The 25,159-nt window shown below is 41.6% G+C and overlaps 1 protein-coding gene across 8 annotated transcripts in view; it reads left to right on the forward strand.

Moving 5' to 3' along the window:
- The first annotated feature begins 273 nt into the window (after positions 1 to 273).
- LOC105477766 (transmembrane and coiled-coil domain family 1) overlaps positions 274 to 25,159 on the forward strand; it is a 256,327-nt gene continuing 231,441 nt past the window's right edge. For 2 of the 8 annotated variants that reach the window (XM_024791507.2, XM_071092266.1), the window contains exons 1-2: positions 274 to 392; positions 13,898 to 14,148. Coding sequence is in view for 3 of the 8 variants with exons in the window: in XM_071092266.1 (XP_070948367.1) it covers positions 13,945 to 14,148 (204 nt within the window). In the remaining 5 variants the exon portion in view is untranslated. Of the gene's footprint in view, positions 393 to 512; positions 706 to 13,894; positions 14,149 to 25,159 lie in introns of those variants that run through there. The other 6 variants (XM_071092267.1, XM_071092268.1, XM_011734518.3 and 3 more) reach the window with 6 other exon arrangements.

Here is a 25,159-nt window from a genome sequence, read left to right on the forward strand (position 1 = left end):
GCCCAGCGACCGCGTGGGTAGGCGGGCTAGGGGCGGGGCCACGCCTTCCAGGGCCCATCCCCGCCCCCTGCGGCGTGCGCGCGCCCGTCCGCCCGCTCCCTTGCGCGTGCGCCGCCGGTCGGGGGCGGAGGTTGTGGGCGGTGGCGGCTGCCGAGGGGGCGCGCGCGTTCTCGCTCCCTCGCGCCGGTTCGCGCTCCCGCGCCGGGGCTGAAGCGGCGGCGGCGGTGGCGGTGACTGAGGTGGCGGCGGCTGAGGCGGCGCGGGGGGAGGGTCGGGAGGGGGGGTGGTTGTGGGGGATGGACCGGGTGCTGCGGCCGCAGTGGAAGGAGCTGGCGCTTGAGCTCGAGCGACGGCGCTGGCGGAGACGCCGGCTGCTCCTCCCCTCCCCGCCGGTGAGTGAGCGCCCCCGCCCCGGACGCTGGCGCCGGTCGCGGCCCCCTCACGGCCCTCCGCGGTGGGTGGGGACAATCGTGAGGGAGCGTGGCCCGGCGGCGCAGCGGACGCTGGCCTGGCCTCCCGCTCGCGGCCTGTCGGGGCTCGGACCCGCCGTCGCCCCCGTTCGAGGTTGAAGCCCCGGGCCTAGGACTCGACCCCCAGCATCCCACTGGGCTTCTTTCCTTTCCCGGCTCATTCCGCTGTCATTTTGACCTGGGGTTCCCTCTCCAGCCCCTCGCCTCGTCCCCTTCCCAGCATCCCGGGGCCGAGGTGAGGGAGGGGCGTGTGAGAAGTCGGGCCGAGGCCCGAGGGACTGTTAGGAGCCGGTTCCCGTCGGGGTCTGGGGTTTTAGGAGCCCTCGATCGCCATGGCGTCCCAGAAGTTAGCCACCAGGACTCAGCCATTTCCACCTGAAACCAGTTTTGCACCTTTTGTTTTGATTTTGAACTGTCGTTCGAGGGGAGGAGGGAGCCCGGCGTACTGGGGAGAATAGATGGTGGGAGGTGGGATGTGAGAAGTAGCTAGCTGGCTGGGCTTGGCCTCAGGATGCCCCCTGTTAACCCCTGTAGGATAGGGGAAAGGGGTGCAGCGAGTTGCAATTCCCTAAAGGGCCAGAGATCGGTTTATAGCTTGCGAATCTCTGCTTTTTCAGCCTCGGTGAAGGGGTATCATTCGTGGTTGGTGTGGTTCGTCCCTTAACAACATTCTTGGTGAGGAATCCCCAGGTGAATCTGCTGCTAAGTGAAGCAGCTCACTTGAGCTGTTGGCTACCCCCCGCCCCCCCAACGCCCGTTGGCTTTTGTGACACGTTACATGTTAGTGTTGGGTAGAGCCTAGCCATCAGAGGTACCTGTACTATAAGCATCTCTATAAAAAGTCTGAATTCCTAAATTAGCTTATTCTGTTCTTTAAAAAAAATCAATCCAGGGCTTAAATATCAGATAGCTGCTTTAAAATAAAACAAAATTTTGATTTGTTCCAGGAGATAGATACATTTTTTTCTCTGTATATTAGAAGATCGAAACTCAAATTGTGAGTAGGTGGTAGTTTTACTAGTGTCATGTGACAAAACGATGTTTATAGATGGCATTTTAACTTAACAATAACCTTGTCCTCTACCAACAGAGTTGGCTTGTATTTTTTTTGCAATCACACACCCACTCTCTGGCTAGTGTAGAAAGATTAAAAAACTGCTTCTGGTCTGTGGGTGGTAACCTTTTAATTTCTAAAGAGTTTTGAACTGCTTATAGATTGCTGATCAACAGCATAGGAAAATTTTAGACATTAAAAATTCATTAGCATGTGATGGAGATCTGTTATAATTATGAGCATTGATTAAGATTTGATATGGTGTAGGTGCTGTGTACTATGTATAAGAATGAGATTTCTCAGAGCATTTGCATCTTAAGGTAAACAGAAGCACAGACTGCTGACAGTGTTGTGACACCTTGCAGTAGGACTTTTTTATGAGCACAAAAACCTGTAGTCTACAATCTGATGAAGAACCCCAGTGCCCTAGACTAGTTGGTGACCAACCACCATTACTTTGGTCCTTCTTGATGGTAGAGTATTTCCCCTTTTCTGCAAGACTACTTATGCCTCTCATAAAATGTACAGAACATATAATGGCTCAGGGCTTACTTAGGTTTAAGCTCCTCAGAGTGGCAATTAGGGACCATTCATTAATTTATTCATCAAATACTTATTGAGCCCTTACTTTGTTTCAGGATGTTTTCTAAGTACTGAGCTACATTGTTGGGACAAAACAGACAAGGCCTGTTCCCTAATTAAGCTTTATTCTGTATGTATGGGAATGAGGAATATACAACAAACAAGCAAATAGGATCATTTCAGATAATGGTATAAATCAGTGGTTAGTAAACTTTGTTTGGTAAAGGACCAGAAAGTACAGTACATATCAGGGTTTTTGGGCCATATGATCTCTTTTGCAACTACTCAATTCTGTTTTAGTACAAAAGCAGCCACAGACAGTTCATGAACAAACATGTTTATGTTCCAGTTAAACCTGGGACACTGAAATTTGAATTTCATAAAATTTTCACATGTCACAGAATATTATGAGTTTTTAAAAACATTTTTCCCTAGCCATTTAAAAATACAGAACCATTCTTGGCCATGGAAAACGGGGCAAGGTGGATTTGGCCTATAGATTATAGTTTAGCCTTTTATAGAAAAAGTTTGCTGACCCCTAATATGAATTATGAAGAAAATAAAACAAGCTGATGTGACAAGTGAATGACTGAAAGGTGGGTGGAGGGTTACTTAGTGAGAGGAGGCCTCACTAAGGAGAAGGTATTTGAGTTGTGACCTGAAAAATGGGAGTGCTTTCCTGGTAAATGAAACCGTGAGTGCAAAGGTCTGCAGGTGCGGATGAGCTGCTCTTGTTTTCCAGCGTTGAACTTCCCCACATAGCATGTCATTCTTACCTTTATGTCTTTGTTAGAATGTTCTTCTTCATGTAATAAGATGGTACCTTTCTCTCTCCTCTTCCTGATCCTGCCTTACAGTACCCATGGAGTAAGACTGCAGTGGAGTTTCACCTCATCCCAGGGTTAGGTCCTCAAGTTAGTGCATGAGACAAAAATCCCATAAGATGAACACTCTCCTTGAGAATTCCATAAATTGCTCAAAAAGTATGGTATGAATGTTTTTGTATATATAGTTGTATAAAATTCTTACGAATATTAAAGGCTGAGAGCCACAGAGCTTGACTGGGGGAAAGAGCAAGAGGAAATAAATTATTATATAGATATCTGGGCCTTCAGACTATTTGGCTTTTTAAAACTGCTGTGGAGTCCCTATCAGAGAGTGGGGGATGGTGTAGAATTTTGATATGTTCCTGTTTCCATGCAGGGTTTAATTCTATTTTTATGTTGTCTCTATTACATTAATCCATGCTCATAGATATGTTGTGAATATTAAACAAAATAATGTATTTGAAAGAGCCCAGCACTTAAGATAGTCAGTAAACATTTGAATCTGATTTTTACTTCTTTGGGCTCACATACATACTGTCCTTTGAAAAGTTGTAGAGAACTTAGCCACCTGTTTCCTGTCTTTCCATATTGGCATTTCCTGTTGTGACTCCACTGAACAGCTGTCCCTCTCTGTCTTTGAGCATTGGTCACATTCTGCCAGAGGTTGGCTTCTAAGTTAAATGGTTATATGATGTAACTCTGTTCGTTCTGCCACATGACCCTTAAAGTGTTTGAGCACTGCTGTTATGTCTCCCATTTAAGTCTTCACTTTGCAGAGCTAAACGTTTTTATTTTTCTTTTTTTAAAGATGTTATAGAGAGAGACGGGGTCTCATATGTTGCCTAGGCTGGTCTCAAACTCCTGGCCTCAAGTGATCCTCCTTGACTTGGGCTCCAAAAGTGCTGGGTTTGTAAGCATGAGCCACCATGCCCCAGCCATTGTAATTTCTGTTAGCTTTTTCTTATTTTTTCATCCTTCTGGTTGTTCTTGTAAGTGAGCTAGTTTATCTTTTTTATCTTTTTTTTTTTTTAATTTTGCTACTCTGAAGTACATTTTAAGGTACAAACTCAAGTTTTATCTCCTTGACGAAGTCTTTCCTGATAATTCTAGACTTTTATATTCTTAATATACTTTTATGTTTACTCTTCAATTTCATTTTTTCTTATTTTTGTATTTTATACTAGTTTCATGAGCATTTGACTTCACACTGCGACAACAAGCTTCTTGAAGGCAAAGACCCTGTTTTAAGTATCTTTTGTGTCCTAGATGCACTGAATAAAATTCCAGGGATGCAGTTGATCATAAATTTGTTATAATTTTTAAAAATAGACTTTAAAGTTTAGATTTACAGAAACATTGCGAAGATAGTGCAGAGTTCCTGCCTATCCTACACTGTTTCCCATGTTATTAACGTCTTACATTCCTGTGATCATTTGTCAGTATTAATAAACCAATATTGATACATTATCACAGAGACCATACTTTATCAGGTTTCCACAGGTTTTTCCTTAATGTTGTTTCACTATCCCAGGATCCCAGGATCCCATCCACGATACCGCATTACATTAAGTAATTATGTCTCCTTAGCTCCTCTTGGTTGTGACAATTTCTCAGACTTTCCCTGTATTTAATGACCTTGGCAGTTTTGAAGATTACTGGTCAGGTTTTGTTTGTTTTTTTGAGACAGGATTTCCCTCTGTCACCAAGACTGGTGTGCAGTGGCACGATCTCAGCTCACTGCAGCCTCAACATTCTGGGGTCAAGTGATCCTCTGACCTCAACATCCAGAGTAGCTGGGCCCACAGATGGTGCCATCATGCTCTGCTAATTTTTGTACTTTTTGTAGAGATGGGGTTTTACCATGGTGCCCAGGCTGGTCTCGAACTCCTAGAACCAAGCAATCCGCCCTCCTCAGCTTTCCAAAGTGCTGAGATTACACTGTGCCCAGCCACGGTCAGGTATTTTTATAGAATGTTCTTTGGGATTTATCTGTTGTTTTTCTTGTGGTTAGGCCAATAATGTAATATGCTTTTGGAAGGAAGACCACAGGGGTAAAGTGTCATTCTCATCACATATTAGGGATGTATACTCCCAGTATGACTTATCAGTGTTGATGTTAACCTTGCTTATCTGGCTTGAGGCAGTGTTTTCTGCGAAGTTACTCTTTCTTCTTCTCTTTCCTACTATACTCTGGAAAATCGTCACTATGTACAGCCTACACTTAGTGGTGATGAGTTATGTTCTACCTCCTTACGGGTGGCGTATCTACTTAAATTTCATTGCTAAATGGTTTCAGCTTTGGCCATTGGGAGCTCTTTAAGTTGGTTCCTGTATCCTTTCTCTTTGACATACCTCCATGATTGTATGTGTACTTTCTTACTTTCTGGCAACATAAGATACTCTAAGGTTCATCTTGTATATTTTCTGCTCCAGTCCTGTAAACAGTCAGTTCTCAAGGAGCCCTGGTACCTTTTATTGAAGAATGGTGTTACAAACCAAGATCTGGGTGATAGGTGTGCTTGTTGGTACTGAAGTGTTGTTGCTTCTAGGCCCTCTCAGTTGACAGAGGAAGGAAATACATGTATACATATTAACCTGTGTATATGCACATATCTATATATATTTCTATATGTAACTGTATCTTTATTAAGCTAAACATGACTTCATGATGTGTCCAACTCTAATTCATTACCACATGTGTTATTCTAACCTTACCTTGCTTATATGTAACCTCCTGCTTCACCAGTGAAAAACCTGCCTCCCACCATCTGCCAGAATTGATTATTCAATTCCAGCATACATGTATAGTGGTTTCAGAACTGTTAATCTGTATACCTGTGGGAAACTAGTTTATCAACTAGAAACTCATGGATAGTTCTTTTTGCCTTTAGTTTTATAGATAGCAGTCATTTCTTTTTTTTTTTTTTTTTTTTTTGAGACAGAGTCTCGCTCTGTCGCCCAGGCTGGAGTGCAGTGGCTGATCTCAGCTCACTGCAAGCTCTGCCTCCTGGGTTCACACCATTCTCCTGCCTCAGTCTCCCAAGTAGCTGGGACTACAGGCGCCTGCCACCTCGCCCGGCTAGTTTTTTGTATTTTTTAGTAGAGACAGGGTTTCACCATGTTAGCCAGGATGGTCTGGATCTCCTGAACTCGTGATCCGCCCGTCTCGGCCTCCCAAAGTGCTGGGATTACAGGCTTGAGCCACCGCGTCCGGCCGATAGCAGTCATTTCTAATGTTTTTTAGGTTACCAGCTTTCCCTACTCACTTCCTGAAGTCGTCTCATATATTTGTAATAGATTTAGATTTTGTCACAGTCTGCATTTTTTTGCTGAGATACCTTTATCTCCTAATTATTTAATAATTTGCACACATTAAAGTTTATTCTTTGTGATATAAATTTCTCTGGGTTTTGACAGACTTCTAGTATTTTATGTTTAACATTACAGTATCCTGCAGATTAGTTCCACAGCTCTAGAAAGTTTCTGTCTCACCGATTTGCTTCCTCACACCAGCCTCTGGCAACCTCACTGATCTTTTAACTGTCTCTATAGTTTTGCCTTTCTTAGAATGTCAATATGTTATATTTTAAAAAGTGTTTTTGAGTGGTCTTTTTTTTAATGCTCACAGTATTTTGTTAAGTAGTGGGAGATACAGGTACAAGATAACTAACATTTAGAATTTTTTTTTTTTTTTGGAGAGATGGAGTCTCGCTCTGTCGCCAGGCTGGAGTGCAGTGGCGCAATCTTGGCTCACTGCAGCCTCCACCTCTCAGGTTCAAGTGATTCTTCTGCCTCAACCTCCTGAGTAGCTGGGACTACAGGTGCGTGCCACCATGCCCAGCTAATTTTTGTATTTTTAATAGAGATGGGATTCCTCCATGTTGGCCAGGGTGGTCTTGATCTCTTGACCTCATGATCCGCTCTCCTCAGCCTCCCAAAGTGCTGGGATTACAGGCATAAGCCACCGCGCCCAGCCCAGTATTTTTTTTTTTTTCTTGAGGTAAAATTCCCATAACATACAATTTATGATTTGAAATATGTAGTTAACCATTTTAAATGTACAATTCAGTGGCTTTTACTTCATTCACAGTGTAACGTGCAACCACCACTGCTGTCAAACTCTAGAACATTTTCACACCAAAAAGAAACCCCATACCTATTAAGCAGTCCATCTCTTTGTTTCCTGGCAACCACAGTCTGATTTTTGTCCTATGGGTTTGCCTATTCTAAACATTTCACATAAATGGAATCATATAATACCTGGCCTTTTGTGTTTTTATTTTATTTTATTTTATTTTATTTTATTTTATTTGAGATGGAGTCTCACTCTGTCTCCCAGGCTGGAGTGCAGTGGCGTGATCTCGGCTCACTGCAACCTCTGCCTCCCGGGTTCCCAGGATTCTCCCACCTCAGCCTCCCGAGTAGCTGGGATTACGGGTGCACACACCACACCTGGCTAATTAAAAAATTTTTTTTTAGTAGAAACGGTTTCACCATGTTGGCCAGGCTGGTCTTGAACTCCTGACCTCAAGTGATCCGTCCGCCTTAGCCTCCCAAAGTGCTGGGATTACAGGCGTGAGCCATTGCACCCGGCCTGCCCTTTTGTTTTTAGCTTCTTTCACTTAACAGTGTTTTTATTCATCCATGTTGTAGCAAGTATTCCTTTCTTATGGCATAGTAATATTCTATTGTGTGAATATACCACATTTTGTGTACCTGTTCATCAGTAGGCTGTTTTGAATAATGCCACTTTTTTGCTATTATGAATAATGCTGCCTTGAATATTCTTGTATAAGCTTTTGTTTGAACATATGTTTTCAATTCTCTTGAGTATGTAACCACTGCATTTCTTTTGTTAAGTTTATTATCATATAAAGCAGAAAGTTACCCAGTGGCTTGACTTTGGATAAAGAGCTGAAAGAATGCTACTTTCTCCTGGAATATGGTATTCCTTAGTGAATACTGAAATCACATAATTTTCTTGTTGTCTTTATAGAATAAAGAATTTTGGTCCAGACAGGGTAACAGTAGGTAGCCTTCCTCTAGAATTCTGTCAGAAGAACATCCTGAGTTATGTGAACCATTCAGTTACCTGTCTGAGAGCAGCAAGTGGTCTCTCACTGTGCAGTTGGGTTATGAGGTCTACTAGTGGTCTCAGGCAGTCTCCGAGTGTATGAATTGCGTTTAACATTTTGTATTCAGGCCAGGCACAGTGGCTCATGCCTGTAATCAGCCTGGGAGGCTGAGGTGGGTGGATCACGAAGTCAAGAGATCGAGACCATCCTGGCCAACATGGTGAAACCCCATCTCTACTAAAAATACAAAAATTCGCTGGGCGTGGTGGTGGGTGCCTGTAATCCCAGCTACTCAGGAGGCTAAGGCAGGAGAATTGCTTGAACCCAGGAGGCGGAGGTTGCAGTGAGCTGAGATTGTGCCACTGCACTCCAGCCTGATGACAGAGTGAGACTCTGTCTCAATAAATAAACACAAAAAACAAACAAAAGAAAGCCTATTATGTATTCAGAGGGATAGTAGGCAGGATTCCCATTCTGTAATCTATTTGGCACCAGTGATGTTACAGAGATTTTATTCTTACCACATTCCCTCAGGTTTGAAGTATAATGGAATAGCATCAAATATTGTTTTCCCTTTTTCTTTTTTTTGAGACATAGTCTGTCTGTCTCACCCAAGCTGGAGTGCAATGGTGTGATCTCAGCTCACTGCGACCTCCGCTTCCTGGGTTCAAGCAATTCTCCTGCCTCAGCCTCCCAAGTAGCTGGGATTACAGGCACCCGCCATCATGCCTGGTTAATTTTTGTAGAGACAGGGTTTCATCATGTTGGCCAGGCCGGTCTTGAACTCCTGACCTCAGGTGATCGTTTTTCTACTTCAACACCTGACCCCAAAGCTTTGTTTTGCAGCGATTGCTTTGACACCTTTGCTTTGACAAATTCACTTTCTTCAGGAAGACTTGGCAAAAGTTTTCTTCTTTTGCCAGTTTGGGGCAACCTGACCAATTCATTGAAACCTATTGTTTTTTTCAGATTTCTTGAAAGCAAGGAACATTCTTTGCTGTAGCTTATTTATTTATTTATTTAGAAACAGAGTCTGACTTTGTCACCCAGGCTGGAGTGCAGTGGTGCAATCAAAGCTCACTGCGGTCTGGACCTCCCGGGTTCAAGCCATCCTCCTGCCTTAGCTCCCCGAGTAGCCGGGACTACAGGTGTGTCCCACCATATCTGGCTAATTTTTGCATTTTTTGTAGAGATGGGTTTTGCCATGTTGCCCAGGCTGGTTTTGAATCCTGTGCTCAAGCAATCTGCCTGCCTCAGCCTCCCAAAGTGCTAGGATTACAGGTATGAGCCACTATGCCTGGCCTGCTGTAGCTTATTTGTAAATGACTTTTGGGTTCCATTGAGACAGTGAAAAAAATAGATAAATTATATATTGACCGCCATTTTTTTAATCTCAAAAAAAATTTCTCTGTAGGCAAGCCCTTCAAAGTGTTTGAAAACCACTGTTTGTGTAGTAGAATACTAAGCTGGAAACAAGGAGATTTTAGTTTTAATTTTATTTCTTCAAAAGACTCCATTATCAGACAAATAGATTGTACTTGAGAGCTTCATTTTATAAAGAAATAATGTTGACTGATTTATAGGAAAGTGTAATGGGAACTGAGTTCTAATAATCAGGGTACTTTGAAGTTTGTGGAAGACAAGCATGTTGGAAGATATGTATAAATTCTTTTTTTATTTTATTTTGTAGAAATAGGTTCGTACTATGTTGCCTAGGCTGATCTCCTATTCCTGGGCTCAAGCGATCCTCTCGTCTCACCCTCCCAAAGTACTGGGATTACAGGTGTAAGCCACCACGCCCAGCCTGAAAATTCTTTTTTTTTTTTTTTTTTTTTTTTGAGACGGAGTCTCACGCTGTTGCCCAGGCTGGAGTGCAGTGGCGCGATCTCGGCTCACTGCAAGCTCCGCCTCCCGGGTTCCCGCCATTCTCCTGCCTCAGCCTCCTGAGTAGCTGGGACTACAGGCGCCCGCCACCGCGCCCGGCTAATTTTTTGTATTTTTAGTAGAGACGGGGTTTCACTGTGGTCTCGATCTCCTGACCTTGTGATCCGCCCGCCTCGGCCTCCCAAAGTGCTGGGATTACAGGCTTGAGCCACCGCGCCCGGCCCCAGCCTGAAAATTCTTGATACCGTTTTTTTCTTTAATAATGTAAATGATTCTGCTCATACTATTATAAAAGTCTTTGTCCAGTATGCATCTATAGTTTGTTTATTCATATATATTACCTTTTTTTGGTGCTCTTTGTTCTTTTGTATAGGTCTAGGTTTCTGTGTGGTATGATTTTCCTTCTGATTGAAGGATTTCTGATGTTTCTTGTAGTGTACATTTGCTGATAATGAATCCTTTTAGTATTTGGTTATCTGAAGACTCTTTTTTAGTTTTAGAAACTATTTTCAAAGGATATGTAATTACTGTTGACGTTTTCTTTATGATGCTGTTTCACCATCTTCTGGCCTGCATTGTTTCCAATGAGAAATCTGCTTTCATTGGGTTTATTTTTTCTGTATTTAATGTGTGGTTGTTTCCTTCTGGCTGCTTTTATTTTTCTTTCAAAAAATATATTTTTTCTTTCTCTAATTTATTTTTTTAATTTCTAAAATAAAATAAAATAGAAGTGAGGTTTCACCATGTTGTTTCACCATATTGGTGAAACCATGTTGGCCAGGCTCATCTTGAACTCCTGGCCTCAAGTGATTGATCCCTCTTGGCTTCCCAAAGTGTTGGGATTACAAGTGTGAGCCACCGCTCCCAGCTCAAAAAATATATTTTTTAATATGTTAAAAACATATAATTAAAAATTTACCATTTTAACCATTTTTTGTTTCTTTGTTTTTGAGATAGGGTCTTGCTGTGTCACCCAGGCTGGAGTGCAGTGGTGTGAACATGGATTATTGCAGCCTTGACCTCCTAGGTTCAAGTGATCCTTCCACCTCAGCCTCCTGAATAGCTGGGACCACAGATGCAATTTCCTGGCAAAAATTTCCTGGCAAATTTTTACAATTTTTTGTAGAAATGGGGCCTCACTATGTTGCCCAGACTGATCTCAAACTCCTGGGCTCAAACAGTCCTCCCATGTTGGTCTCCCAAAGTGCTATGATTACAGGCATGAACCAACACACCTGGCCCATTTTAACCTTATTGATTGATTGATTGATTGTCTCACTTTGTCACCCAGGGTGGAGTGCAGTGGTGCGATCTCAGCTCACTGCAGCGTCCACCTCCCAGGTTCAAGCGATTCTCCTTTCTCAGCCTCCCAAGTAGCTGGGATTACAGGCGTGTGCCACCATGCCTGGCTAATTTTTTTTTTTTTTTTTAATATTTAGTAGAGACAAGATTTCACCATGTTGGCCAGGCTGGTCTCGAACTCCTGACCTCAGGTGATCCGCCCACCTTGGCCTCCCAAAGTGCTGGGATTACAGGCATAAGCCACCGCGCCTGGCTGATTTTAACAATTTTTAAGTGTGTTGTTCAGTAATGTTAAATACATTCATAATGTTGTACAACCATCACTATCATCCATCTCCGTTACTCCTTTCATCTTGCAAACGGAAACTCTTTTAAACACTAACTCCCCAGACCCCCTCCCCCAACCTCTGGAAGCCACTATTCTACTGTCTTTGAATTTGACTACCCTAGTAACTCATATAAGTGGAATCATACAGTACTTGTCTTTTTGTGATTGTCTCCTGTCACTTAATATAATGTCCTGAAGGTTCATCCATGTCGTAGTATTTTTCAGAATGTTCTTCCTTTTTAAGATTGCATAGTATTCTGTTGTGTATGATGTACCACATTTTGCTTATCCATATATGACACTTGGGTTGGTTCCACTTTTTGGCTATCATGAATAATGCTGCTGTGAACATGACTGTACAGATATCTCTTACAGACCCCCACTTTAAATCTTTTGTCTATAAACCCAGAAACGAAATTGCTGGATCATATGGTAATTCTATTTTTCATTTTTTTAGGTACTTCCATACTGTTTTCCCCAGTGGCTGTACCATTGTACATTTCTATCAACAGTGCACAAGGGTCCCACTTTCTCCATATCCTTGCCAGCACTTGTCATTTTCTGTTTTTTTTTTTTTTTTTTTTAAATCATAGCTATCCTAATGGGTGTGAGTGGTATTTGATTGTAGTTTTGATTTGCATTTCCCTAATGATTTATGATATTGAGCATCTTTTTATGTGTTTATCAGCCATTCATGTATCTCCTTTAGAGAAATATCCTTTGCCCAGTTTTATCAGGTTGTTTTTTGTTTTGAGTTTTAAGAGGTCTCTGTATATTCTGGATGATAGATGATCTGTAAATGTTTTCTCTCGTTCCGTATTCCTCTGGCTCCTTTTAAGATTTTTCTTTATGTCTGGTTTCAAGGAATTTGATTTTGTTGTTCCCTGGTGGAATAAAACTTTCTTTGAGTTTTTTGCTCTTGTTGTTAAGCTTTTTGAGTTTGTGAGTTTATACTTTTCATCAGTTTGGAACATTTTTGGCTATTATTTCTCCAAATATTCACACATCCCTCCTTGGATTCCAATCACATATATATTACTAGGTTTCTTGAAGTTGTCCCATACCTTACTGATGCTCTGCTGTTTTTCTTTGGTCTTATATTTTGGGTTTCATTTTGGATGGTTTTTATTGATGTGTCTTTACATTTACTCATCTTTCCTTCTTCTGTGTCTTGACTGCTGCTAGTTCCATCCAATGTATTTCATTTTATATATTCTATAATTTGTGGTTTGATAGAAATGCAGTGATGTAGCAGGTATCAATACTGCCTTAATTTGTTGCCAAAATGTAACAGATTTCTTGTTCTTTATGTTAGCTAAAAAGGGTATACAAACCACCCTATATGTCATATTAACATTTATATCACTTTGTTTTCATGTTAACTTTTAGTTTCTCTGCCAAAACCTACATTTTTTTATATGATTATTCTACATTTTCTGCTGAGAGTGGACATCTGCATTAGTAGTTCTACAATATTTGTTTTATAAGTTGCCAGAATGGTTGCTCTGTTTGGCAGACTACAGACAAATCTTTATCTATGATTGGTTGTGTGATGTGACCATCATTTTGCTACAAAAAACTTGAAATAGATTTTAATATTTTCTTTACTATTATCAGAGAGAGAGCTGGATTACCTGCCGAAGTGTACTTTTGCCTACCGCTGTCATTGATAACTCAGTGGCAGCTGGGCATGGTCACTGGTGTTACCTCCATGTGATCACTTTTTCTTCGCTAATGTTAAGGTAAAAAATTTTAGGCTGAGCGCGGTGGCTCATGCCTGTAATCCCAGCCCTTTGGGAGGCCGAGGCGGGGGGATCATGAGGTCAGGAGATCAAGACCAGCCTGGCCAACATGGTGAATGAAACCCAGTCTCTACTAAAAATACAAAAATTAGCCTGGCATGGTAGTAAGCGCCTGTTATCCCAGCTACATGGGAGGGTGGGACAGGAGAATCACTTGAACCTGGGAGGTGGAGTTTGCAGTGAGCCAAGATTGAGCCATTGCACTCCAGCCTGGGCAACAAGAGCAAAACTCTGTCTCAAAAAAAAAAAAAAAAAAAAAAAAAAAAAAAAAAAAAAATTGCAGCCTGAGAACTGATATACTTCAGACCAGAAGTATTTCAGATTTTTTCAGATTTCATAATATTTGTGTTAATACTTATCAGTTGAGCATCCCTAGTTGGAAAGTCTGAACTCTGAAATGCTCCAATGAGTGTTTCTTTTGAGCATCATGTTGGGACTCGAAAAGTTTTCAGATTTTGGGGCATTTTGGGTTTTGGCCTTTCAAAGTTGGGATGCTCAGCCTGTCATTGTTTGTCCAACAGTCATTTGCATTCAGTAGTTCTTTCTCCGTTTCTTGCTCTTCTGTCCCAGCAGGTATTAATCTCTGGAGAAGACACATCCACAGTTAGCACTTTCTTCAGATGCTGACGCTCGGTGAGCAGTTGCCCTTGGTCACAAGATTTAGAAGACACAGTGTCCATCCTCCCAGATTGGATCTGTTTTTCATATGGATCTTCTGTTTCTATGTCTTTTTTAAAAATAACTTTTTGGGAAACCTTTTGGATTACAACTGTTCATCCTCACCTATGCAAAGAAAGGGAAGCTATTGCTGGGATTTTGAGGAGGTATGTCTTTTTTTCTTCTACTGCAAAATGACATCACCCGGACACTCAAAACAGTATAAAATAATTATACTTTCGTTTCTAGAACTCAGTTCTCATTCGTTTACTTGTTCCATCTTCCTTTCTCCCATTTTCTCTTTTTTCCTAGCAACTGTAACTCAACAAGAATTTTCTTAATGTATATAATGAAACAACTCATTTCCTACATTCTTCCTGAATGTTATTAAGACACGGGATTAGACTTACAAGTAACGGGGAGCAGCTGGAATTTTTTTTAATTAAATTTTTTATTTTTATTTTTAATAATAGAGACAGCGTCTTGCTGTATTGCCCAGGCTGGTCTCAAACTCTGGGCTCAAGTGATTCCCTCACCCTAGCTTCCCAAAGTGCTGGGATTATAGGTGTGAGCCACTGTGCCCAGCTGTAGCTTGCATTCTTATTTCTCAAATTGAAATTGTGACTTGGGTGAACTGAATTTGTTCTCATTCTGCATAGACACTGGATGGTTTAGGAAAGCTTAGTACCCTTAGCATAACATTTTGGCTATATGATTTCATAGTCTGGTTCAGTTTCATTGGCAAGAGGAGGTGTGATATTGTAGAGTTTTGAACTAAAAATTGAGACTTCAGTCCCAGGTTTGACATTATTACTTCCATGCTTTGAGAGTTGAAGTATGTTTATTTTCTCACCTTTAAAACGGGCTTATCATTACTTGCTTTACACAGCTCATGGGGTTATTGAGAATCAGATGAGAAAATTTGAGTGAAAGATTTTTATCAATGTCAAGGATTGTTATGGCATTGTAGATAGTTATAGGTATATCTGTTGTTTTCACTCAAAGACTCAATTTTTCTTTCTGAAAAAAAAATTTTTTTTTTGAGACAATGTCTTGCTCTTTTGCCCAGACTGAAGTGCAAGGTTGCAGTCGTAGCTCACAGCAATCTCACATTCCTGGGCACAAACAGTCCCTCACATCAGTGTCTCAAGTAGCTGGGACTGCAGGTGTATGCCACTGTGATCAGCTAATATTTTTATTTTTTGTAGAGATGGGGGTCTCACTGTGTTTCCCATGCTGGTCTCGAACTCTTGGGCTCAAGTGATCCTTCCACCTCGGCCTCCCAAAATGCAGGGATTACAGGCGTGAGCCACCATGCCTGGCCTGAAATAAATAAATAATGCATAAATGCCATTTTTAAGTTTGTGATGACAAATTCTAAAGAGTAAAAGGAAAGCAGGAATAGAGTGTATTGAGGGGGAGGGGTTGAGTGTTCACAGATGGCTTCACACAGAAGGTGACATTTGAGTAAGGGCTTGAAAGAGGTGAAGGAGTGAGCCATGCATATGTATGAGAAGAGCATTCTAGGCATAGTGAATTACAGCGTACATGTCCTGAGACAGAAGCTTGCCTGAGGAATGGTGAGGTGGGTCCTTATTTTGTGGTGCTTTATGGAAGTGCTTTTCAAACTTCAATGTGCACATGAATTACCTTGGGGGTTCCTATTAAAATTTAGACTAATTTTGTAGGTCTGGGGTAGGGCCTATTTCTAATAAGCTCCCAGGTGCTGCTGCTGCTGGTGGTCTTTGTAGGCCTTTAGTGTTTACACTGAGCAAAATAGGAAGTCTTTGGAGTATTTGGCCAGGGTGACATGATCTGATTTATATTTTGACATTTTCATTTCTCTGGCTGCTGAGTAGATAGTGGTAGATTGGGCAAGGACAAAAGCAGAAATACTAGTTTGGAGCCTATTACTGTAATCAAGGTGAGAGAAAATGTGGTTTGTGCTAGAGAGTAGCAGTGACTGGTTACACGTGATCTAATTCTGGATATATTTTTCAAGTAGAGTTAGCAGGTTTTGCTGATAGATGGGATATGTGCTGTGAAAGAAAGGAAAGAGTTAAGATTTTTGTATTGAGTTTCTGGAAGGATGCAGTTGTCATTTATTGAAATGGAGAAGACTGAAAGAGGAACAAGTTTACAGAAGTAACAGAAACTCAGTTTTAGACATAAATTAAAGATGCCTATTAAGACTTAGAGATGTTAGCCAGGCGCATGGCTCACGCCTGTAATCCCAGTGCTTTGGGAGGCGGGCAGATCACCTGAGGTCAGGAGTTCAAGACCAGCCTGGCCAATGTGGTGAAACCCCCATCTCTACTAAAAAAAAAAAAAGTACAAAAATTACCTGGACATGGTGGCAGGCGCCTGTGATCCCAGCTACTTGGGAGGCTGAGGCAGGAGAATCACTTGAACCTGGGAGGTGGAGGTTGCAGTGAGCTGAGATTGTGCCATGTCACTCCAGCCTGGGCTAAAAGAGCGAAACTCTGGCTCAAAAAAAAAAAAAAAAAGGCTGGGCGCGGTGGCCCACGCCTGTAATCCCAGCACTTTGGGAAGCCAAGGCGGGCGGATCATGAGATCAGGAGATCAAGACCACCCTGACTAACACGGTGAAATCCCATCTCTATTAAAAATACAAAAAATTAGCTGGGCGTGGTGGCACACCTGTAGTATTCCCAGCTACTCGGGAGGCTGAGGCAGGAGAATCGCTTGAACCTGGGAGGCGGAGGTTGCAATGAGCCGAGATTGCACCACTGCACTTCAGCCTGGGTCACAGAGTGAGACTGTCTCAAAAAAAACCAAAAAACAAAAAAAAAACACTTAGAGATGTTGAGTAAACAGTTGGGTTTATGAATCTGGAATTCAAGAGAGAAGGATCTGCTGGACATATACCTCTGGGTATTGTTAAAATAGATTATATTTAAATCCAGAAAGCTGGATGAGATCTCCAATTAAGTGAGTAGAGATGGAAGTAAGAAGCAGTTGAAGAACTTAATTTCTAGAGTTTAGAGGTCGGGAAGATGAGAAGGAAACAACAAAGAAGATTTAGTAGCAGTAGCCGGAGAGGTAAAATGAAAACTAGGTTAGAGGGTATCCTGGATTCTAATGAGGAAAGTGTTTCAAGGAATAGGGAGTGATCAACTGTGTCAAATACTACAATTGAGATGAGGGCTGAGAATTAACTATTTAACAATGTGGCAGTTATTGGTAACCTTGATAAAGAGTAGTTTTAATGGAGCAGTTGGAGGTTAAAGTCTGATTGGAGATGTTGTCTTTCCAAAGCAAAACATTTCCTAAACCCTGGTGAGACTGAGTACTCAGATAAAAATCTGTAACTCTGGGTAGATGTTCTTGGCAGGAGAAGATTTAAGATATTTAAGTAGTATTATTAACAACTGTCTTGATTAATTATTCATTTGAAGTAATATTTGAAAATTTACTTTGAGGAGATCTTCAGGGTTTATTTATTTATTTTTTTTGAGACGGAGTCTCGCTCTGTTGCCCAGGCTGGAGTGCAGTGGCGTGATCTCGGCTCACTGCAAGCTCCGCCTCCCAGGTTCATGCCGTTCTCCTGCCTCAGCCTCCCGAGTAGCTGGGACTACAGGCACCTGCCACCATGCTCGACTAATTTTTTTTTGTATTTTTGGTAGAGACAGGGTTTCACTGTGTTAGCCAGGATAGTCTCGATCTCGTGACCTCGTGATCCGTCCACCTCGGCCTCCCAAAGTGCTGGGATTACAGGTGGGAGCCACAGCACCCGGCTCTTCAGGGTTTTTTTTTTTTTTTTGAAATTTTATTTATTTATTTTTCTGTAGAGATGAGGTCTCCATATGTTGCCCAGGCTGGTCTCAAACTCTTGGCTTCAAGCAATCCTCCTGCCTCAGCCTTCTAAAATACTGAGATTATAGGCATGAGCCACTGAACCTGGCTCCTTAATTTTTGATTCATGCCTTCAGGATTTTAAAATTGTCCTTAGCAATTATTATGAAAAAGAAAAAATGTAAGGATTGGCTAGGAGCTAATTGGCTGTCAGCTACTCTTCTTTCTTAGGTTATAGGGCTGAAAGACACTTTAAATATAGTCTTTGTTCAAATATAGTCTTTGTTCTGTCAGTGGGGCTTGTGAGGACCTCTTCACACTTCTATGTATTCTTTTTTTTTTTTTTTGAGCCAGGCATTAAACCTGGGTTCAAATCATTAGTGCTTACTTAAATCATTGTAAAGCAGTTAGCAGGTTGTGTTCAACATAGCAATTATCAAAAGAATGAATGTATGACTTTAAGGACCAATGATATTTTAAACTTGTTTTTGTTTTTTTGATATGGAGTCTCACTCTTGTACCCCCGGCTGGAGTGCAATGGTGTGATCTCGGCTCACCACAATCCCTCCTCCCGGGTTCAAGGGATTCTCCTGCCTCAGCCTCCCGAGTAGCTGGGATTACAGGAATGTGCCATCACACCTGGCTAATTTTTTGTATTTTTAATAGAGACAGGGTTTCTCCATGTTGGTCAGGCTGGTTTTGAACTCCCAACCTCAGATGATCTGCCTGCCCCGGCCTCCCAGAGTGTTGGGATCACAGGTGTGAGCCATGGCACCAGCCCTATTTATTCGTATTTAGTAAAAGTATTCAGTCTGTGTAGCATACTCAGCCAGATGAGCTTCTGTAAATAACCAAAGTGGATGGGTGTGGTTAGATGTAACTTATTCTTGGCTTATGGAAGACGTCTTTTTCTTCATTTATTTATGTAAAAAAATATTTATTGAGTACTTTCATATTTGTTGGCCCTGTTGTAGGTCTTGGAGATACAGTGGATGAAAGTTTCTACCCTAATGGAGTTTATGTTTTAGTGGAAATGAAGTAACAGATTGGGGCCAAGACTTGTTAGTGGTCTCACACTGGTATAGGTAATCTTTTTTGTGTGTGTGTTTGTGGTTTTTTTTTTTTTTTTTTTTTTTTTGAGACGGAGTCCTGCTCTGTCCCCCAGGCTGAAGTGCAGTGGCAAGATCTCGGCTCACTGCAACCTCTGCCTCCAGGGTTCAAGCAATTCTCCTGCCTTAGCCTCCCGAGTAGCTGGGATTACAGGTGCCGGCTACCTCACCCAGCTATTTTTTTACGTATTTTTAGTGGAGACAGGGTTTCACCATGTTAGCCAGGCTGGTCTTGAACTCCTGACCTCAGGCAATCACCCGCCTCAGCCTCCCACAGCACTGGGATTACAGATGTGAGCCACCGCACCTGGCCAATCTTTTTTTTTTTTTTTTAAATAGCAGTGGAGGCCGGGCGCGGTGGCTCAAGCCTGTAATCCCAGCACTTTGGGAGGCCGAGATGGGTGGATCATGAGGTCAGGAGATCGAGACCATCCTGGCTAACACGGTGAAACCCCGTCTCTACTAAAAAAAAAAATACAAAAAAACTAGCCGGGCGTGGTGGTGGGCGCCTGTAGTCCCAGCTACTCGGGAGGCTGAGGCCAGAGAATGGCGTAGGCCCGGGAGGCGGAGCTTGCAGTGAGCTGAGATCCGGCCATTGCACTCCAGCCTGGGCGACAGAGGGAGACTCCATCTCAAAAAAAAAAAAAAAATAGCAGTGGAATCTTACTGTATTGCTCAGGCTAGATGAACTACTGGGCTCAAGTGATCCGCCTACCTTAGATCCTGAGTAGCTGCGACTACAGATGTGCCACCGTGCCTGCTTCTAGTATTGGTCATCTTAATGCAGTGTGGGCTTATGGAAAACCCAAAGAAGGTTGTTATGAGCTGATTTTCCTTTCCAACAACTTAAAACAGTACTCAAATACTGTGGAGAGTAAGGAAAACAGAGTTAAGCAATTATCTGACAGACTTTGATTATGAAGAGAAAGCTTCAAATATATGAAATTTATTTTCTACTTTTATTTTATTTTTTTAGAGGTAGGGTCTTGCTCTGTTGCTCAGCTGGAGTGCAGTGGTGCAATTATAGCTCACTGCAACTTCAAACTGCTGGGCTCAAGCGATCCTCCCACCTCACCCTCCCAAGTAGCTAGGACTACAGTGTGTGCCACCATACCCAGCTAATTTTTGTATTTTTTGTAGAGATGGGGTCTTGCTATGTTGCCCAGGCTGGTCTTGAACTCCTAGTCTTACGCAGTCCTTCCACCTCAGCCTTGCAAAGTGTTGGGATTATGGACATGAGCCACTGCACCTACCTGTACACTTTATTTATTTTGTTTTTTGTAGAGATAGGGTGTTACTGTGTTGACAATGCTGGTCTTGAACTCCTGGGCTCAAGCAGTCCTCCCACCTCAGCCTCTCAAAGTGCTGGGATTACAGGTGTGAGCCCCTGCGCTCAGTTCTAGCCTCTATTTTTGAGATTCTTAGATGCTGTAAGTGGCAGCTTGTGGAATTGATTCCATAGTAAATTGAGTCAGAAGACATTTGAGAGTCTAATATAGGCAAGGCATTATGCCAGGTGCTGGTAGGCAAACAATAATTTTTAGGTACTTTGTAGAAATAATAGCTTTGAGCCACTTTGAGAATTCTCTTGTGTGTAATATGAGTCTAAAAGAAGTTTTTAACGTTTTTATTTCAAACTCATTTTGAATAGGAATATACAGATGTTGAAACCATAGAAATGAAAGTCTCACTTTAATCCCTGATTCCTGATTCTTACTTCTCCTTAGTAACAACCATTTTTACCTCTTTTTGTGTCTCCTTCCAGATACTTTATGTACATATGTGTGTATATATGTACATACATATTTATATTACCTTTAAAAAACTCAAATAGAGGTCTACTGTTCAAACAGTTCTATATCTTGCTTTTTTTTTTCTCATAAAATATAGTTTGAGCATCCCAAATTTGAAAATTCAAAATCTGAAATCTTTTGGGTACCAACATAACACTCAAAGAAATGCTGCTTGGATTTGGGGTGCTTGCCTGGTATGTATAATCCAAATATTTCAAAATGTGAAAAAATCTGAAATCCAAAACACTTCTGGTTCCTAGCGTTTTGGACTGGGGATTAATCCTGTGCTACTTAATAGCATATGTAATTAAAACACAGTATTTTTAAAATTACTTTTTATTATTATTATTTTTTAGAGACATGGTGTCACTCTGTCACCTATGCTGGAGTATAGTGGTGCGTGTGATCATAGCTAACTGCAGCCTCGACCTCCTGGGCTCAAGGGATCCTCTCACCTTAGCCTCCTGAGTAGCTGGGACTACAGGCGTGTACCACCATGCCTGGGTAATTTAAAAACATTTTCATAGAGACAGGGTCTTGCTATGTTGCCCGGATTGATCTCAAATTCCTGGCCTTAAGCAATCCTCCCATTTCCGCCTCCCAAAGTGCCTGTATTATGGGTGTGAGTCACCACACCTGGCCAACTTGTGTCAGTTTTTTTTTTTTCAGCTGCATAGTGTTACTGTGGTTTTTTTCTTTTGGGTTTTCCATATGCCCACACTGTGTTAAGACAACCAGTGTTAGTCTTGAGACCACTAACTAGTCTTGTTGCCAATCTGCTGTGTAATTTCCACTAGAATTAAAGCTCCATTAATTTCCAAGGATAGGCTGGGTGCGGTGGCTCATGCCTGTTATTCCAGCACTTTGGGAGGCCGAGGTGGACGGATCACCTGAGATCAGGAGTTTGAGACCAACCTGGCCAACATGGCGAAACCCCATCTCTACTAAAAATACAAAAATTAGTTGAGTGTGGTGGTGGGCACCTGTAATCCCGGCTGCTCGGGAGGCTTGAACCTGGAAAGTGGAGATTGCAGTGAGCCGAGATTGTGCCACTGCACTCCTACCTAGGCAACAGAGCAAGACTCCGGATCTCAAAAAAAAAAAAATTCCATGCATTGACAAAATATATATCATTAGGATACACTCAGTTGTAAATAATGGAAATAATAATTTTAAAAACCCCAGGAAATCTAACAGTGACTTAAGCTGTAAAAATATTTAATTGTCTTATATAAACAGAAGCAAGGAGATAGGTAATTCAGCACTAGTTTGGTAGCTCAGCAATATTTAGGACCCACATTTTTTCCCCTCACCTTTGTTTTCCTCATTATGTTGGCTTTTCAGCTTCCCTGTGTCACCTTGTGGTTGTATCATGGCTGCCTCAGCTCCAAGCAGCACAACCAACTGCATTCAAAAACAGGATATGGAGGGCAAAACATATTTTTACTGGGAAGGTGCTATCATTTTACGTGGGAAGAAAAACAATTCCCAGAAGTCTCCTAAACAGTGCTTTGTGAACTTTAGTGTACATATTACTTGGGGAGCTTGTTAAAATGCTATTCATATTGCCTATTTGTGGGATCTACTTCCAGAGATTCTGAAATCCATAGGTTTGGAGTAGGGCCTGAGAATTTGTGTATCTATTAAGCTGCCATGTAATGCTGGTGCTGTGGGGTCAGCAGACTGTGCTGTTGAATGCACTTTCCTGTGTAATGTCTCCTTACATTTCACTGGGAGTTATATTGCTGCCCCTTACTCCAAGTGTCTCTGGGAAAGAGAATATGATAGCCATATTGCCTGAAACCAATCATTACTATCTTGAACAAAATGTGAATTCTGGTTAATGGAGAAGAAGGGAGAAATGGCTGTTGGATTAACAACTGTGGCTAGCACTTTTGATGTTACAAATAATGCTGCAGTGAATACTGGTGCTCAGAAGAAAAGATAGATGTAATTAAATTTTTAACAGATATTTTTGAAATTTTCTCTAAAGACCTTAGTTGGAATTATTTTACAGTCAGCCGTCTATGAGAGTGCTTGTTTCTCCATTATCTTTACAAATTAGATGTGTTGTCAAACATTTTGGTCTTTGCCAATCTGATAGGTAAAAAAAAATGGTATCATATCATAGATTCATTTGCGTTACTCTCATGCATGAGGTTGAAGAGCTTTTCATCTATATGAAAATCATGTTATCTTTTTTTGTGAACTGGCTGTCCGTGTTAGACTGATTCTTTTTTCATTGATTACGCATTTTTTTTTTCCTTTTTAAAAATTTTAATTCCTGTTTAACAACATCCTAATGTTTTTTTTTCTTATGAATTTGTAGGAGCCGTTTATGTAATGGAATTACTTATTGTAATATGTGTTACAAATTTATTTTCCCAGTTTGTTAGTCATTTGACTTGGTTTGCTTATTTTGAGCTTACAATTTACGGATTGTAAATGCTGTTGCTAAGTTGTATGAATCGAGATCTTGAATAATGGGGTAAACATGCTTACCAAAAAATTTATAAATGATACTAAAACTGGGAGGTTTATGTAGTATGTTGCATCAAAGAAAATCAAGATGATTTTTTTTTTTTTTTTGAGACGGAGTCTCACGGTGTTGCCCAGGCTGGAGTGCAGTGGCGCGATCTCGGCTCACTGCAAGCTCCGCCTCCCGGGTTCCCGCCATTCTCCTGCCTCAGCCTCCTGAGTAGCTGGGACTACAGGCGCCCGCCACTGCGCCCGGCTAATTTTTTGTATTTTTAGTAGAGACGGGGTTTCACTGTGGTCTCGATCTCCTGACCTTGTGATCCGCCCGCCTCGGCCTCCCAAAGTGCTGGGATTACAGGCTTGAGCCACCGCGCCCGGCCGAAAATCAAGATGATTTAAGTACGTATGAGGTATGAAAGTGTCAAGGTGGGTGTAATAGAAATGTAAGATCCTATTCTTTTTTTTTTTTTTTGGGGGGGGGACGGTGTCTTGCTTTGTTGCCTAGGCCCAGGCTAGAGTGCAGTGGCCATGATCTCTGCTCACTGCAACCTCCACCTCCTGGGTTCAAGCAATTCTTCTGCCTCAGCCTCCCAAGTAGCTGGGATTACCGGCATACGCTGCCACAACTGGCTAATTTTTGCATTTTTAGTAGAGATGGGTTTTCACTGTGTTGGCCAGGCTGGTCTCGAACTCCCGACCTCAGGCTCTCCACCTGCTTCGGCCTTCCAAAGTGCTGGGATTAGGGATGTGAGCCACCGCACCCTAGCAAGATCCTAATCTTAAACAGAAATTAGCTGGCTCAAAAGTTTTGTTTTCATTTGACAAGTCCCATAATCTAAGGTAAGTTGTATGATTTGGCTGTTAAAAAAAAGCTAACATTGGTGAATACTTACAGATGTATAATGCTAGATTAAAAGAAGTAATAATCCTTTTGTTCTTGGACTGTCAGATTATATCTATGTTGTATCCATTCTTGGATGTTACGTTTTAATAGAACACGGATAATCTAAATTTTCTAGGTGAATGAGACCAGAATAGTGACAGCTTTAGCCACCATAACTTTTTTTTTTGAGGTGGAGTCTCACTCTATCGCCCTCCCCCTGGAGTGCCGTGGCACAATCTGGGCTCACTGCAACCTCTGCCTCCTGGGTTCACGCCATTCTTCTGCCTCAGCCTCCTGAGTAGCTGGGACTACAGGCGCCCGCCACCACGCCTGGCTAATTTTTTGTATTTTTAGTGGAGACTGGGTTTCACCATGTTAGCCAGGATGGTCTCGATCTCCTGACCTCATGATCCGCCTGCCTTTGCCTCCCACAGTTCTGGGATTACTGGCATGAGCCACCACGCCTAGCCTCATTAGCTGCCAAATCTAATGAAAAACAATTGAAGAATTAGGATTTTGCCACTGAAGATAATACTTGGAAATGTAACTATCCAAATATATTGAGAAGTTGTAAGATTTTCTGATTTCTAGTGACCTCTTTCCTCATTGCTGATAGTGGTACTGAAGAGAAAGTAATGTCTTGATGACTTTAGTTTCTTATTAACTGGAGGAGAAAAAAAAAGAAATATTTGTCAGCAAGAGTATAATGCTAAAAAAGGCAGTTCTTAAAAAAAAAGTGTAAAATAGACAAGTAGAATACGAGATAAGTACATGTGATTTCTCTTTATTTTTATTATTTGAGAGAATTTTTTAAGACTAGTCTTTAAAGAACATATTTTGAGGATGCCGTCTTCAAGAATTGTTAAAGTTTATAATTTTACACTACATGATAAAAAGTAAAGGTTGCTGTAATGTAGAAGTTGGCAGGGATTTGTGTGTTAAAACTAGCTTTAGTTCCTAACTCTGCTACTTGCTGTGTATAGTGGGACATTTATGAGATTTAATTGTCTCTTCTGCTGTTGAGAACAGTATCTGCCTCTCAGAGTTTTGTACACTGCAAATAATTTATGCTGAGCTTAATGCCTGGCATATAGATGGC

This window comes from Macaca nemestrina, chromosome 2 (genome assembly GCF_043159975.1).
Source record: "Macaca nemestrina isolate mMacNem1 chromosome 2, mMacNem.hap1, whole genome shotgun sequence".
NCBI classification, from domain to species: Eukaryota; Metazoa; Chordata; class Mammalia; order Primates; family Cercopithecidae; genus Macaca; species Macaca nemestrina.